Here is an 18,353-nt window from a genome sequence, read left to right on the forward strand (position 1 = left end):
TCCCATGCTTTATGCCTTTTCTCCTTTGTTTTCCATCCAGTTTGAAATTTCTCTTTAGCTTTTGCCACCCACAAGGCATTCAACTGCTTGCCAATACATATCCTAGAACATACTGTGGATGTTATTCTCAGTAGTCTGTCCAGAGGGTCAGTGAGGCTCTGAAACAGTTCCCTGGAGGTGTGCAGGTTCACTGAGCTGATGCTGTTGGCTCTGGATCGGAGCTTCCAGTTGCAGCTGAATTGACTTGAACACGATGCAGACCAGGAGGTTGTAGCGGCTGCATGCAATCAGGATAATAGATCATAAGGAGCATTTTTGAACCATGCTATACAGCTTGCTATGCAAGCTTGCTGTCATGGTGTTTCCGCCTGGTTGTGGTTTTTAAGATACTAACGGTTAAATATGTGATGTCAGCCAGTCACTGAGGATGCAGGGAGATGCGGTTTCTGATACAGATTGCCAACACTATTTTACACCCAACCCTTGATCCATTTCATAGTCAGAGGCTGAATGTAATGTTCAATTTACACAGCATTTTTTTTTTTTTTTGCACTTTAGATGTGTTTACATGTGCCCTTAAAATGAAAATAATAATAATATCATACAGGTATCATCAAAGGATCAGTGGCAAATCCAGGTTTTTAGGCATGTAATATATGGAAAAGCCTAAGCTGAGTTCTAACTGAGCCTTGTGTGGTGCAGAGTGGTAAGCGGCAGTGACTGCAGCCGAAACTCTCCCCACGGCCTGAGTTTGATCCCAGCGGAAGCTGGTTCTCAGGCAGCCGGCTCAGGTCGACTCAGCCTTCCATCCTTCCGAGGTTGGTAAAATGAGGACCCAGCTAGCTGGGGGAAAGGTAACTGCGACTGGGGAAGGCAATGGCAAAACACCCCGCTACAAAGTCTGCCAAGAAAACGTCAGCGAAAGCAGGCGTCCCTCTAGGAGTCAGCAGTGACTCAAGTGCTTGCATGAGGGGTTCCATTCCTTTCCTAAGCTAACTTCTAATGGGCAGCCTGTACAAAATTCTGATGCTCCACCTCTTCCACCAATATTTGTGTTGGCCAAGGCTCCTGGCGGTAAACAGGATCCCACTTCCACACTACCACTTTTCTACTCATGAGACAAGTTATTCCCATCCTGAGGATGACTCCTCCCTATGCTAATACCCAATAGCACTCACTATTAGAGAACGGGGCACAAAACTGGTTGGGAGTAGAGAGCGAGAGCATGTCCCTGTTGGCTCAGGAACTGAGTCTGCACTCCCAGATACTGTGGCAATGACACTGCCACGGTGCAGTGCAGCAAAAGAGGGAGTGTTTATTTATTTATTTATTTATTTATTTATTTATTTATTTATTACATTTCTATACCGCCCAATAGCCGGAGCTCTCTGGGCGGTTCACAAAAAGTGTTACATTGGATACACATCTGAATGCAGATATCATGTATCAACACCATCTTGCTGTCAGTAGGATATGTGGTGTTGCCAGTACGTCTTTCTCTTTGTAATTAGGGGCAGAATGCCCTATGGGAACAACACTATTGCACCTAGGGGCATTCAAGAGGTGGGGAGGCTGTCCAATTGGTGTTGGGCTGCTGAAGGCAGCAAAGCTTCTTCTTGTTTTCGGTTTTAAAAAAGGGGGGGGACTGTGACTACCTCATCTTTAAAGGTAAGCCCACCCCCACTGAACAGCTCTTTCATTTCCCCCACCCCTTAGGGTTGCTGATCCCCCCACCCTACTCTGCTTTTGCATAGGATGAATGGTCCTGCAGAGCTGTGTGTTTGATGGAGGAGGTATTCTGCCCAACCTGAGTCTCTTTAAACACCTTGGGGTTTCTACCTGCATAGGACTGTAGAAAACAGTAAGCTTTATATGAATATAGGGCTTTATATGGTTTGCATGCAAAAGCTTCCAGGTTCAATCCCTGACATCCCCAGAGTCAGGGCTTGGAAATCCACTAGTTGTCACAGAAGACCAGTGGTGGGGTCGGCGTGGCTGGACATGGGCTATGTGGTTAGGGCTAATGGGAGTTACAGTTCAACAACATCTTGAGGGCCCATCCCCCCAGTAAATAGTACTGCTCTAGATGGACCAGTGGTTTGACTTCCTAAGGGCAGGTTGATGTGTTTAAGAGATGTCTGGTGGTTGCATTCAGTTTGATGGGCCAAGGTTTGTGGGGCCTGTGCTAAAGGTAGGCTGGAGTTACTCATACCCACACCCCACACCCACGCCATAGCTTCCTGCTTCCAATTTGCATAGAAATAGGCTTCAATCTGATTAGAGGTACGCACAGGAGGTATAGAAACCAAATGCCTTGGAGAAAATCAGAAGGTGTACTAACAAAGCTGTAAGAATGTATCTTTATTTTTCGACAGAAGACATGAACAGAAGGATGTGGAAAGCTATGTTTTGACTGCTACACTGAGCAATGATGGCAATGAAAGTCACAGAGTGTTTGTGCGTATGTGTGTGTGTGTGTGTGAGAGAGAGAGAGAGAGAGAGAAAGAGAGAGAGAGAGAGAGAGAGAGAGAGAGAGAGAGAGAGAGAGAGAAGGTACAAGGTGTCATTTTACAAAGTGACTTATTGCTACAAGAAGGGAGACTTTTACAGCTTATAGACTTGAGTGAGAATGTGAATAGTAATAAGCTTTGTAAAACGAAAGACCTTGAGCAGATTTAGCCTCTGCTGTTATAATTCATGAGGGCTGTCAGCTTTTCAGCCATTTTCGTGCTTGCTTGCAGAAGGGGACGTTTTTATTAAGGATGTGTCTGAATTTGCCAATTGGAATTAACGATAATTGCCAATACTGTTGTTTTAATCTGATGCAAATGATAGTAGGATAAGTTTTGATCATAAGTTTTCGAATTTGATTGGCTTATGTTTCATTCATTCAGTTTATCTCTTCCTGGCCCCAGAACTGGAAATTCATGAACTGCTGCCATGAATCTGTTTAGGTGCTACATTTTGTTGCCAAGCTATATTCCAAGAGCTCCTTCTGGTCACCTAAAGACACTTACAGTATAATGCAGTTTTGCAAAGGACTGTTCTCTTTGTGCTGCCACATAATTAAGTTTGATGAGAGATGATGTGTGTGAGGGAAGGAGAACTAGCAATCAGAAGAAAAAAATGAGAACAAATGAGGAACTGAGTTCCAGATGAAACATGTCCTAGTGGAAAGAGCTCTCAGTTTGATTAAGAGACTGTGAGCAGTTTCCACTGTCACACAAAGAAAAAGAACATTTCTTCTTTTTTAAATTCCAGAGGGGTACTCAGTCGGTCTGTTCTAGCAGAAAGCACAACGGATCCTGTGGTGCACGTCAAAACTAGATTTGCCACCAAAATACTGAAATTTGTAATGCATTTGGAGGTTTCTCCTCAGGTGATCATCTGAGGAATTTGAGGGAAACTAAAAGCTTCAATAAGACAGTGGGGGTATCCCACGTTTTTGGCAGATTTTGCCAAAAATAGAATTCTAGGCACATTTAAAGGTTTCTTCTCAGGCCTGCACCCAAAGAATTTTTAGGGAAGCCCCCCCCCCCAAAACAACAACAACAGTGTTGCCAAGGGTAGTGACCTTGGTTCCCCATGTCCCAATTGAAGACTAACACATTTATTGTGGCATATGTTCTTGCAGGATAGGGTCCGTTTTTGTCAGATGCAAGACATCTTTTCTTTGATAGGAATTTAGAAGGCAATGGTGTGAGGAACAGAGAGAACAGTTGTGACAACAGGCAAACATAGACGCAGGGCAGAATCCATGGTTCGTACCTTGTCAGTCATGCAAAAAATGACATATCCTTTCCTTCTAAAAAATCATTATTGTTAATATTAGTTAGCATCAGTATTATTTATGATTGTCAGGGTTGCTTTTTAGTTTGTTGTGTATTCCGAAAGACAGATATTCTTACAATTAAGCCTGTTTTAACACAGAGAGACAGATGCCAGAGGTCTGTCTATAAGCAGTTGCAATAGGGACATATGCATGGCATCAGATTTACTAATACTTGCATCCCCGAGCCCTAGGCTCCTTCTGAAGCTAAGGGGAGGGAATGTTTTTATGTTCTAACATTTTCCCTGGGTAGCAGCAAATTGCCTGCCGTAGATTTGTCGTGAGCTGAACTGCACAGAGTGAAGAGAAAACAGGGGCTGGGGGAGGGGGGTAATTTTTAAACTACAACTGTGTTGATAAATTACGTGCCTGAAAGTCAAGCGATGTAAGATGTGATGTTGATGCACATGGACAGTGTTAGGCAGGCTGAAAAAAGAAACTTTAGATGCAAGAGTTCCCCTTCTGTCAAGAGCAGTGTTTTATTTCTACAATACAATACAGGCTTTGTCCTAGTGCAAGATTAATGAAGTCGGCTCAAAATAAGTCTCTTTGATAGCCAATGCCATATCTGAAATTCCATGGATCTCAGAGCGTGAGTAAGGAGCAATGGAAGTTGCACCTTGACCGTTCCCAGACCAGAGCTGGTACTTAAGTTGCAGGAGTAACCGTGTTGCCACTGGCCCCATGGCTCCAACCCATGCCTCTCCAGTAACATTAGAATAGAGGAGTTCACAGAGGGATTGGTTGAACAATGTTGCTTCCCACGCCAGCATTGGCCCATAATAGTGCTACACCAGAATTGTCTTCCAACAAGGCAGAGGGAGGAGATTTCCCACCACACCTTTCTTAAAAGGTCATAACGGGGCAAGTTATGGAACTCCCGTTACTTTCCTTATCTTTTATTCATTTGGGTGTCTCTTTCAAGTTCCATACTATCTGTCTGCATTTGTTCTACTCATTCTACTTACTCTACATAATACATTAACCTGAGAATGGAGAGAACTGTTGTCTCTGACCCCACAACAGGTTGGGGAACCCTCCAGACATTGGAGTCTGACAACATCATGACCAACCATTGCACATGCTGGCTGGGGCTGGTGGGAGTTGGAATCCAACAACATCTGGAGGGGCACAGGTTCCTTACCTCAGCAGAACAGAATTGATAGCATTGCAGTTGCTATCTCTAGGGGAAGTGCTGATAGGCTATTGTGGAGAGAGATTACCCAGGCTCTGCCTGCTCATAAATCAGAACTGATCATCATATGGGATGAAGTAACTGGACACATTTGGTCCAGGTACTCTATTCTCTAATCTTAATGCGGCAGTGGGGGTGAGGGGGAGAGATTCATGAGGAACTGAACAATATTGATGTTGTTTTTTCCAGGAGCCAGAGGCTGCAATCCTAGACACCCATAAGCACAGTTGGAAAAGCAGTTGGAGGTGTATTGAAAAATTGCAAGCAGCTGAACGGGCAAACTAGTTTTAAATGGAAAAGTAGCTTGCTTGTTCAGCAAGGTGGATTGCAGGAAATACTTTCAAAATTCCTCCAGTTGTATGCTTACATACACACCCCTTGCATATGGTTGTCTAGCACTGAGGCACCATGAGCTATCTTCATATTTCATATAATAATAATAATAATAATAATAATAATAATAATAATAATAACAACGACGACGACGACGACGACGACGATGTTCATATACCACTTCATATCTAAACAGATTCCGGAACAGTGAACAATAAAAGATAAAAAGGAATAAAACACCATATTAAACTTTTAAAACAACAACAATAAAAGCAAGAGTACCAATAAAAAAATCAAGTTGTCTTCAGGAGACATTAAAAACAACAATATGTTGGTGCCTGCCTAACCTCCAGAGACAGGGAATTCCACAGAAAGGGGGCCACCACATTGAAGGCTCTTCTCTGGGTGGATTCCAATTTGGTCATTGGCTGAGTAACCCCACTAGGAGCATCCCATATGGTGACCTCAGTGACTGGGCAGATTGATAAGGGACAAGCCGCTCTGCCAGGTATCCTGGTCCCAAGTTGTTTAGGTCTTTTTATATACTAGTAGCAAGACCTTAAACCTGGCCCTGTAGCAAATAGGCAGCCAGTGTCATTTCCTCAGCAAAGGAGTTGCATGCTGAAAAGGGGCAGCTCCTGACAACAAATTTAGCCTCTTACTGAGGTCTTTTTTCTTATTTGCAGGCATTGGTAGGGGGTGCATGGATCTAATCCAATTGCCTTGCAAGATAATGGTTTTTATTACAATAACCATCATTTCAGACAAAGCTCCTAGACGAGAGAGCACCAAAATTAAAGCTTCCTTGAATGATCTTCTAACCTAGATGCAAGTGAGGCAAAAAGCCAAGACAGCTACTTGCATAGCCCTTTGGACTTTTGGACAAAACATGGATTTCCCATAAATCCATACAAGAATGATCTAACCTCATCCAGGAAATCTCTCACCTGGGTATAATAATGCTTTCAATGAAGCATAATTCTGCAAATCTGGAAAATCGTAATTTGTGGTGCCATCTGGTCAAGCAGTAATGAACCTGCTGGGAAAGTTAGTCTAATACATCATTATCATTATTGAGAGCAACTGATTTTCAAACATTTTGGATCAAAGAAGTACTGCCAGTTTATTGTGGGATGCATGAATCCCTGTTTCTTCATCTCCTGTTTCAGTGGAAGTGAGTATAAAGGCCTAGTCCTGAGTCTGAGGATCTAGAGTTTGTCACTGGCTTTTGAATATCACAATTTACCTAGTGATCGCTCCTTTTCACAATGAACTCACGTGGTGAGTGCTGCCAGGTCTATAGCCAAAGCAGAGCCACTGATGCACAAGAGCATGTTGGGAGGAATTAAAGGGTTTCAGAAGCACGCACACGCTATTGGTTTTAAACAATAAGGGAGAAAAACTCTTCAAAAACAGTCCAACAATAAGCATGTTTAGTAGCCAAAGAATAGCGTGGTCCAGATCAGGAGAGGAAATTTAAGCCTTCCCTTCCCAGCTGCTCCACTCCCAAATATCACCCTACCTATTTAGCATGACTGTTAAAAAAAATGTCAATGGAGGCTCCCCCCTGCTCCTCTGCCCCACAGCTTTTTTAAAACAGCTGTGCTGGGGAAGGAAGGTTTAAGCCTTGCTATGTTATTAATATAACATATAGTTTGAACCTGAGCTTAGTCCCACTGAATCAGTGGGACTGAATCCATCAAGTGGGACTAACGAGATCTGGGTCCAACTGAATGAAACCGTTCTCTGAACTAAAAGGATGTATCAACTGCCCAGTTGGTGACCCATGAAGGCAAGAAGAGCCCACCAGTCATGTACGGTGGCCCTTTAGTTGCTCACGAAGCCTATGTTTGCTGCCTGGCGAAGACTTGAAAAGCAGGGGAAGCAGAAGTCAAGCACTTGGGAGGACCCCGATAATCAGGTGGTTGGATGCAGTTGTCTAAGTCGCAACTTGTGTGGTCCTAATGTGTGAGAATTTTGAAAATATATCAGCTTTTTCCACTTGTCATAATGTATTTCACTCACACGGTTTGGTTTTCCTAGTAAAAGACGTCGGTTTGTTTTAGAACAGAATTTCAGGCTTTTCTTTTGTTCTGCTGATGAATCTCCCTTCTCTTCAACACTTTTGATTTCATGCACCAAGGTCAAGATTTTATCTTGTCTATCTGATCCATTTGACAGTTAAAAAGGGGGAGAAAAACTTTTATTGTGAACCTTCGTGAAACAGCCATAGCAATAAATCCCATATCTTGCATTACAGGAGTATCGATGTTTATGGCTCCAGTACACCATCTGCCTTCCTGGAACCCAATGTATTTAAACTCTTCCCTCTTATTTTTAGAGAATAGACATTGTTGTGTTGCTAAAATCTGTTACTATGAACATAATGAAGGAGCCATATGTATCAGTATTTGGCTGGAAAAAATATATGCTTGGCCACATTTTGAACATGGAGCTCAGATCTATCGTTTTTCTGGACTCTATCATTTATCTGGAGTGTCACAGAATCTTCAGGGTTCCATCTATGCTGTTTCTGTATTTGTGTCTGTAATGTTATGTATCATGTTAATGATATTTCCCTTACAAGATTGTAAGCCTATGCGGCAGGGTCTTGCTATTTACTGTTTTACTCTGTACAGCACCATGTACATTGATGGTGCTATATAAATAAATAAATAATAATAATAATAATAATAATAATGGAAATTAGTGTACAAGATTCTGTCCAAGTTCCAAATCAGATTACAGTTATTGGGGGGGAAATGCATCTTGTATGCAAATTTCCCTAATATATGCATTTTGTAGGGAAATTTCAGTAGCTGACATCAACTTGTCCCCTGATATGTTTCAAGGAGGCCTTATTGGTCATCCTATGACCGTCAGTGACTGGATCTGGACAACACGATAACCCAGGGTAGTTTAAGTTGTCCACGGTGGGTTATTTACCCCACCGTTGGTTATCGTATCATGTGGTGAGATTTTTTTTTAACCCATGTTGGGTTATTTTGCTGAAATACCCCCCACAAAGAACCAACAGAGTGGACTGTTTATATCGTCGTGGATTATCGTCTCATGTGGTGGGCGCCGTGGGTTATTTCATCGGCTATAGAATTGTGACGCAAGAGCGGGCAAAGTCACTGCTAGTGCTCTATTCAAGCTGGCAGAACTCGATTCTAAGATCTGCTTTGGTGGGATAGGACTGATGGGATACAAGAGGGAGAACTGGGAGGGGGAAAGCGGATGGGAGAAGCATTAGTCATGGTTGTTTATAATCCACTCATGGTTAGTTATTTATCTAATCATGTGAGGAGTATCCACAAAATAAACAACTGTGAGTTGATTCTTAAACCCTCATTGACAATTGTGGCATTCGAACGCAGCCAATATGTCATCAAGTAACATCACATTAGCAGGCATTCTTAGTAGTGGCACCCGCCCTCTGTAAAACTCTCCCACATGTGGTTCGAGAGATGAAAACTGTGGTGAGTTTCAAAGGCTTCTTGAAAACATATTTGCTCATTCAGCTTCCCCTGAACTGTAATCAATCATGACCTGCTTATTGCTTTGTGGTAAAATTTTAAGGTATTTATTATTTTATACTCTTTTTATATTGGTTATTATCTTGTATTATATGGGTTTCTACATGTGGAGATCCTAGGATGTCAAGCAGTAAAGAAGCTGCTTAAGTAAAATAAATAAATACATAATTTCTCCTTTTTTTTTGTATGCAATTTCCCCTAATACAAACATTTTTAAAGGAGAGAACTGCATTGCATAATTCAGAGAACTGTGAAACCCAAAGAATAACTGTATTCCTAGAACTTGCATATTAGTCTGGGAAGTGCAAATTAGGTTGGTTGGCTTAAAAATGTGAACTAAATGCAATTCCTACATAGGATTCCTGTACTTTTTTTTACACCTGACCTCCATATAGCAATTACCCAGTCCATTCCAGGGCAGATGCAACTAGATATGAATTGTGCCCAAGCCTGCCACTCAGGACGTTTCTGCATGAGGCGGTTAATCGGCTGCATCTGCTTTCAGTTTCATCACAGAATTGCGATCCGAACACTACACGAAGAGTGTTTCCTTTCCTGCTTTTCCACTACATTACCTCTAGTTGGCACTGTAATATAGTGGAATAGTGCAAAACCAAGTGGGAAAAGTGGGTTTTTTCCACTCTCAGAAATAATATTTAGAAATAATATCCCTGCTCTAAAAACCTTGCCGAACTTAACAGACAGAAGCAAAACTGGGGGGGGGGGGGTCACAATGTTGTCTGAAGACCCTGTAAACAAATGAGTAGGGAATGACAAGCATACAGTAAATGTCTGGTGTAGAAAAGCTCTCTGGACAAATATGTAAAGAAGCAATGGTTAGGGGTAGCTATAATCCCAGAGTGCTTGCCCCTGACACTCCTGCAGCCCATTCCCTTGAGTCCACCCCTGTCATGTGGGAAAGAACTCCTTTTCAAACTTTGCTGATGCAACAAGGCAAGGTCTGCACTAAGGTGGGCGGGGCCTGAATGCTCAGAGACGGGGCGGGGCCATTGTGCACAGCCTGGCTCTCTATCCCGTTTAAGCTGTCATGCTTTTGTCTGAACAGAGCTAAGGTTATGTCTACATTGGAAACATGTATGAGAATGTTATGTTAGAACACTTATCTTGGATAACTGGCCACAGCTAGACCTAAGGTTTATCCTGGGATCATCCCGGGTTCGCCCCTGCCTGAGCACTGGATCACCTGTGTGTCACCTAGATGAACAGGTTTGACCCCTGGACGATCCAGGGATAAACCTTAGGTCTTGCTATGGCCTCTATTGTAATTTTTAAAATCTCATTTGTATCTCACTTCTCGTCACTTGCTGCCTTGTGCTCAATCCTCCTCACTTAAAACCTTTTGGTTGAAAGCTCCTAGGTGGACCTCTGCACAGAGCAAGCAGTGGTGGAAGTCTGAGAAGATAGCAAGGCATGGCCGTGATGGGCAGACTCTTCTTCTCCCTTATTGCTTGCTGTATCAGCCACAAACACCAGAGCCACAAACATCAGGCACAGCCTAATGTTCTGTTCCCACGTGCAGAATGCTGAGCATGGACACAAGACCAAATTGAACGAGGCATTTTTCAGTGTTTCCATTGAATGGTAGGCCCTGTCAGTCCATGGATACCAGGACATCTCTGACTATATTAACTACTGATGCCAGGTCTACTAAGGCCATAGCTAGACCTAAGGTTTATCCCAGGATTGTCCTGGGGTCAAACCTGTTCATCTAAGTGCCACACAGGGCATCCAGCGCTCAGGCAGGGATGAACCCAGGGATGATCCTGGGATAAACCTTAGGTCTAGCTACGGCCTAACACCCCTGAGAACTGTCCCAGATATTTCATGGCATTTATTTTGTTTAAGAATAGAACCTTCAGGAACCTGACCATCATTTGGCTGCTATTTTTCTTATATTCAGTCTTGGCTGTGGCATCTATCTTTCCACCCTTCCTACACATTTTTTTAAAAAATGGTCACTTCACTGATTCTTGTGGTTAATGAAAGCAACGAAAGGAACAACAGTGCGTTTTCATTAGCTCAGACGTCTGTGTAGCACCATAGCAGCAATTTGGGTTGCTAAACAATGCTGCAATTTGCTTTTGTTGGCAGTGGGGCCTCCCACATTTAATATGAATTGTAGAAACTACAACACACACACATAGCCCATCACCATTACTGAGGCTACATGCATATGGAACTTTTAATGTTATATATTTACCACGTGTCTCTTCCATAGCTCCAAATAAAAGGGCGGTTTTCAAAAGTTAAAAACAGAGAGCATTAAAAGATACAAAATTTTAAACCATCAAAAATATAAAACAACAGTATCCATTTAAACAACAATTGTTCTGGGGTCCATTAAAAAATAAACAAATTTAGCATATATTGTTGAATGCTGCCTGGGAGAAGAGAAAGTCAAAGAAGACAGTGCTGGGCCCGGAAGGACCAATGAACTAGGATATAGGACTTCCTTATATGCTATGTAAAGTGTGCTCCTGTCTATTTATTTGTCATTATTAACATAATTATTTTGTGTGTTTTCTTGGGCCAGGAAGATAAATAAGTCTCTACCACAAATAGTTAAGTCAGTTCTGCTTCTAATCACAAAACACTTCTAATTGAAGAAGACATCCTGATTAAATCCTCTTGCTTAAATAAGCATCTGGTTCAGGGGTGCCATTTTCCTTTTCATTTGTGTGTGTTTTTTGAGAAAGAGGGCAAAGGAATAATCAAAGGCTTGCTCTTAGTTATGCTCAAGGTTTAAATTGTTTAAAAAGGAGTGGGGGTTTTGAGACATTTGTTTCGGTAACTTTTTTAACCTTCAGAATAATCACAGCAATGTTATTAGCACATTTCAGACTGTAGCCCCTGTGTCTTTAGTGTGCATATGTAGTACAAAGACCCATTTAACTGTATTTGTCACACGTTATGTAAACCTGTGAGTAACCAATACCTATATCTATGTTTCTTAAGAGTAATCATGTGTGTTCTGAAATGCAGGGGTAAGGAAATAAATACCCCCAACCTCCCCAAACGTTATCTGTGGTTTTTCCTGGGGTGGGGGGCAAATAGCAGCCAAAAGGGTGCAATTTCCATCAGGGAAATGGGTTAACTCCCCACACATTGCTTCCCTGCCCAAATTACCAGCTCCCTCCCCTGCTGCTTAAAAATAAAGAAAAATATGTAATGTCTAGCCCTGCTCCCCCTGTGTTGGAAGAAGGTGTTTCAGGTGATCAAACAGAATCAGACTCTGAAGTAGAGGATTTGGTGGTGCCAGAAACAGGCCAGCCTATACCAGTGGGGGAGAAAGCTCTCATGGGCTCTTCACCAGCTGGGAGTGAACCCTCTCCAGAGCTTATCTCATCAAGGGAAAATAATACACAGTCAGTGAGAAGCCAACATTCTTCCGAGGGGGAGAGCACAGAGAGATTAGCCAATCCTAGAGTACGCCACAGACTAAAATGGGCAGAGCTAAAGGAAGGCGAGAGAAAGTCAGCCTGGCTCATGTCCCATCAGAAGCTGCCTCAGAACTAGTCTCTCTGAAGTTAATGCATCTTGGGAAAAGGCTTTCCATTCTTCTTGAAAGGACAATTGTCTTGCTTAGTTTGCATAGTTTTGCCTAGGGAAAAGTTTCTAGAGATTAGACTCTCTTCAGGTGGGAAGAGACGTTTATTGCTTGAATAAAGCTTTGTGGATTACTTAGCAGGCCTCGTTATTGTCTCCCAAGAAGGCAGGAGGTTTTGAGAAACACAACAATATGATAGGACATCTGATTATGGATCTCCGATGTGACATGTATTTGGAGTGTTAAACTAAGCAAAATGTATTCATACCAATGTGCATAGCATAGTATAATAATAGGGTATTATATTGGTATAATAGGACTATAATAGGACTGTGCTGTGTTATATAATTCCCAGTAAAAGAGCTGTACTGCTCTGCAAGGGAAGTGTTGCATGCATTGTTTTAAAGCCAATAGTTAATGTTACTCAGAGGTAAGTCCCATTGATTCAGTTTGGACTTATTATCAATAAAGGCCACAGCTAGACCTAAGGTTTATCCTGGGCTCATCCAGGGTTCGCCCCTGCCTGAGCACTGGATCCCCTGTGTGTCACCTAGATGAACAGGTTTGACCCCTGGATGATCCAGGGATAAACCTTTGGTCTAGCTATGGCCTAAGTGTACGTAGAATTATGAGGGTGTTAATATTCCCTTCATGATGTTGAAGATGCCCAGTGAACTGAGGTTGCCCTGCCCACATCTAATATTTTGTAATCTGAAAACCCGGTAAGATATTTTTTAAAGTACAACCAATAATTTGTCTTTTTGGTCTCAGAAGGCAGCCAAAAGAGAGCAAAAAACCACAAGCTGCTTATTAACTCTTCTCACAGGGTACAGCATTTCCCAAGAGATGTAGAGAAAGCAAAAACAAAACAAAACCCTACTCATATACCATTCATTTTCAGTTACCTTTGGCTCACAGCTGTCCTTGGTGATGGGTACAGAAGAGATTAAACCCTCAATGGTTGTTACTTCAGCTGTTCTATTTCTTCCTTAAATTACTGTTAGTTTGGGAAATATTTTTTTTCCGAATACCGGGAGCCAAGCAATAGAAGCCATTTCAAAAACCTGTATTGGGCGCTGGAAAATGATTGAACTATTTTAGCAGTGACTTGCATGCTTGTTCAGAAGAAACACACCTCTGAGCCTGTGCAAGGAGTCCTTCACTCACTGTCCTGTGTATTTACATAGAGCTTTTTTCTAATGCTCAAAGCTTTTTACGTGCATGATCTCAGTAATGCTTAACCATAACCCTAAAAGGCAGGTGTTATAATATCATTTTATTGATGGGGGGCAGGGCTGTTAGCATGATTCTTTGGCTCAGTTGAGCTTTGAATTCAGGACAGTGTTGCTCGGTGTCTTAAATGCTACGATCTGCTAGTTATCTTTTCATTTCTAACTACAAATTTTTATGAAGAATTCATGAAATATAGAAACAATGAACACAAAAATGCAGATCAATAGAAATTGTCCAAATTCCTGTCCACCTTGCAGCTCACCAGTTAACATCATTACTGAGTCACCACACCACACCGCAGCAACATGTTTCTGGTCATAGAGGACCAGGAGAAAGGGGTCTTGGATTAAGGGCTGTAGCAGAGTGGCAGAGCTATTGTACCAGCTTAAATGTAGAAGCCACCATTTCGAAACCTGGTTTCTCCAATTAAAGGATCTCTAGTAGCAATGCTATGAGAGGCCTCCTCCTGACATATTGGAGAACAAGGCTGGTCTTTATAGTATTGGTTTAGATCAATATACCAGTAGCCTATCTGTGTATTTATTTATTTATTTATTTATACCACCCCATAGCCGAAGCTCTCTGGGCGGTTTACAAAAGTTAAAAACAGTAAACATTAAAAATATACAAAATTTAAAACCATCAGAAACATATAGACAACAATATAAAAACAACATTATCCATTTAAAAACAACAGTTCTGGGGTCCATTAAAAAAACAAACTTAGCGTTGTTAAATGCTATTAAATGCCTGGGAGAAGAGAAGAGTCTTGACCTGGCACCTGAAAGATAACAGCGTTGGTGCCAGGTGAGCCTCATCGGGGAGATCATTCCACAGTCCGGGGGCCACCACCGAAAAGGCTCTCTCCCTTGTTGCCATCCTCCAAGCATCTGAGCAGATCTAAACACCCTAAGATTTCCAAGCAGGATGAAAACTTAACACTTCCCAAGTTATACATTAACTACACAGTGCATCTTGAATGTCCATCTTGTAACTCCCACTTCAGAATCAATTCACACAACCATTTATTGCTATTATTTTCCAATCAGTTTCCATACACTGAAGGAAATTCTAAAGGGTTTAACTCAGGTGCAGACCAAGATGTTGGTTACAGATCAAAATTCACATCCTGGTTCAACCTACCTTTTTATCATTCCAAGATTAGAATGATATGTTATACACAAGTCTGATTTGCCATTTGTTAATCCATTCAGGAAGCCAGAATTATATTTAATATGTTTTTATTAATGTTTATTGCATTGCATTGCTTTTAGACTGTAAACAGCCTTGGAAAGACTATGGTCTTGAAAGGTAGCTAAAAAAATGATTAAATAAATAAGTCAAACGTAAGAATGGTTAAAAAAATGTGCCTTTAGACAAAGCACTGTAGCATATTCACATCTTTATTGTGCTGTCTGTGTGAATGAATTGCAACTCTTATGGTATTCATATCTTATGTGGGGCTGAGGTGGGGATTGAATAGAGAAGAGGATTTGCTTGCTTTGATCATTCCTTTGCTTGTGTAAAATCTCCTCAAACACAGAAATATGTTCAAATGAAAAATAAGGCGCGAGGGCTGATTTGTTAAAAATAACGGTGGACTTGAAAAGTATGTTTTGATAAAGAAATGAAATGAAATTACATTCCAGTTTGAAATTTGGATATATTAATAAGTAAACCCAAAACTTTGAAAATTCAAGAACTTAAATTTGCATTTCAGAATCACTTCATTAAATTTTCCCAAAATCTGATATCCAAATTTCAAACATATAAAATTACCAAATGCACCCAAAGTGTTTGGGTCCATATTTCAGACATTTGGGTCCCAAGTCATACCTAAAGCATGGTTTGATCAGATCTGGCTAAGATGAAAGGGTGGTGATGGGACGGGGCGAAATGGCATGCAGGGTGTTTCCTTCTCTATAACTCACGGGTCCAATTTTCCTCCAGAACAGCAAGGGAGAGGCCAAAGACCCATTGTTGGGATCTGTGGACCAGCCCGCTGTAAGGAAGGAAAATTTTCAGGTAACAACCATGTCTTCTTTTTCTTGAACTTTATACTAATATGATAACTATAACTTGAATGTTTGAACTGAAGATTATGCCCATGTCCACACAAGAGCCATCAAGATGGTGTCAGTGTCATGAGAACACTCTGGATGAACGTAGCAGGTATCAGTTCTGACAGCTAACCCACAGAGAGCACCCTGCCAGCTCTGTGATTTTTGTTTTTCTTGCAGCAACAGAGAGAAACAAAGAGACATCCTTCTTTCACTCTCTTGCTGCAAGAAGCAGACACTGCTGGAGAACAGGCAGGTGAGCAGAAGAACAGACAGGTGCTAGGAAGGGCTAGGAGTGGCCAGAATGGAGAACAATCACCTGGAGGCTGATCCGGAGGGCCCTGTTTACACTGGCCCTCAGATTTCACTAGGGTTCTTTAATGTGATGGAATATAAAGAATCACTCTGACCCTTTTCAATATCTTGAACATTTTTTATTTTGCAGTTCATCTCAGATGTGATGGACCAGGCTTAAATTTACTTAGCCCATCAACTGTTCATTGCCTTTGAAATAATTCATGCCATATCCACATTGAAATATCTTCCCTTAACTCTCTCCAAAAAGGGATCCATAAATAATGGTATATCAGAACATTGGGCACAAATACATGTCACAACTACCCACCATCGTTGGTGTGGGGGACTTCGGAGAAGTCCTTTGGGGAGGAGATTATTTGGGATGCAGAAATAGTGGTCATGAAGAGATTTCTTAACTCTTTCTCTTTCCACTGTCCCCTGCTCCCCCCACCACATACACACATTTCTCTCTCTCTCTCTCTCTCTCTCTCTCTCTCTCTCTCTCTCTCTCTCTCTCTCTCTCTCTCTCTCTCTCTCTCTCTCTCACACACACACACACACACACACACACACACACACAGTTTGCAAATATGTGATTGAAAGATCACAGGGGAAAATGGATTATGACAGCTGGACAACCATCTGTCAGGGATGCTTTAAGGTGGATTCCTGCATTGAGCAGGGGTTGGACTCGATGGCCTTATAGGCCCCTTCCAACTCTACTATTCTATGATTCTATGTATGGGGAGGGTGAGATTGCAGCATGAAAGCAGTGGGCAGTGAAAGGGTTCCACATTCCCTGCCACTTCTTCAGCCCTCCCAAAGTAAATGTTCTGTAATAAAAGCAGTTACTGGAGTTTTCTCATGTAACATTTAGTCAAGCCCAAATTGGTAGCAATCCTTTGATTTGATAGTTGTTATAACGGAAATGAAACTGCATTAGCTAGAGACAATCCCTCTCATAAGACAAAGCGAGGCACCTGTCTCAGGAGGCAGAATTTGGGTGTCATTAACGGCCAGAGTATGGAAGATGGTTTTGACTCATTTCATTACGTTTATTTATATCCCGCCTTTTGCCCAATGCTGGGCCTCAAGGCGGCATTACAAGATTTAAAACAAATACATTTAAGACCTGTAAATACAAATATACAAAAATTGAAAATAAATTAAATAAGTTCCAATATTAAAACATGTAAACATTTAAAATGACAGTTATTAAATGTCCTTGGCATTGCCAGAACAAATTTTTTTTTTTGCCTGCCTCTTTTAAAAATATTTATTAAATCTTCTTACGAGTCCTTTGTACAGAGAAAAAGGAACCTAGCCACTGCCTTTGTTGTTTATCTGTTCATCCCTGCCAAGAAATATTCCAGATACTGCTCAGATGACCTTCCAGGGCATTTCCTCATGATAGGGCCAAGAAGTCTATTTCGTTTCTCCCTGTGGAGGCTGCATTAAAAATAATAAAAATGCCCTAACGATTCCACTGCTTCATCACCACAGCCACACAAGCGATCCTCATATGGTGTGCCCTGAAAGCGCCCTACTAATATTGTAGAAGGGAGGCAGTTAAATCTTGCCCTTGAAAATATATGGTGGTATTTGGGGATGGTCGAATAGTCCACATATCTGGCATATCTCATCATGAACACAGTCCAGCATGATCATAATCCAGTTTTATGCATCGTATGCAGGAGATCTTCCTGCTAGATCGTGTCCCATGTTAATTAGGGTGAGGAAGTGTAGATGTAGGGCCTCAGATACCAAGATGCCCTAGGCCAGTTTTGGCAGGAACTGAAAGCTTTGCCAACAGGAATCCGCACCCCCATCCACAGCACAAAAATAATAATCAGATTCTGGTTTTATTGCGAATCAGATTTCTAATCTAACCCTCCCAATTGCTTTACATAATTGAAAAACAAAACCAGCTAGGCCAATATAGATATGCAGATTCCAGACAGCTCTGTTTAATAACACAGGATTTGAACATAGAAAGAACTCAATTTGTTTATCTCTGCTTATTTATGTCAAAATCAATTGTAATTAAAGATGAATTCACCTTCAAAAGAAGCACTTCAGCTGATTGTTCTCATCAGGAGAATCCCATATCCTTTGGTTTTACGGCATGTCAGCGAAACCACTAATTTTGTCTTCCCTCTCAGATTATAGATCCCTTGTGATAAAGAGCTCTTTCAGGCCACAATATTTTTTCAGAAGAAACCATTCCTTCAGAAATAAAAATGACACTTTTTGATATCGTTTTTAGAAGGTCTTCTGATGCTATTGCAGCAGAAACTAG

The 18,353-nt window shown here is 41.5% G+C and overlaps 1 protein-coding gene across 4 annotated transcripts in view; it reads left to right on the forward strand.

Moving 5' to 3' along the window:
* The window catches only part of PCDH17 (protocadherin 17), a 166,161-nt gene that overhangs the window by 137,481 nt on the left and 10,327 nt on the right, over positions 1-18,353 (forward strand). For 2 of the 4 annotated variants that reach the window (XM_063125982.1, XM_063125983.1), the window contains exon 4: positions 15,648-15,722. The exons of 1 other annotated variant lie outside the window; for it this stretch is intronic. In XM_063125982.1, the coding sequence (XP_062982052.1) occupies positions 15,648-15,722 (75 nt within the window). The remainder of the gene's footprint in view (positions 1-15,647; positions 15,723-18,353) is intronic. One more of the 4 variants, XM_063125985.1, reaches the window with a different exon arrangement.

The sequence above is a fragment of the Elgaria multicarinata genome, chromosome 5 (assembly GCF_023053635.1).
Source record: "Elgaria multicarinata webbii isolate HBS135686 ecotype San Diego chromosome 5, rElgMul1.1.pri, whole genome shotgun sequence".
Taxonomy (NCBI): domain Eukaryota; kingdom Metazoa; phylum Chordata; class Lepidosauria; order Squamata; family Anguidae; genus Elgaria; species Elgaria multicarinata.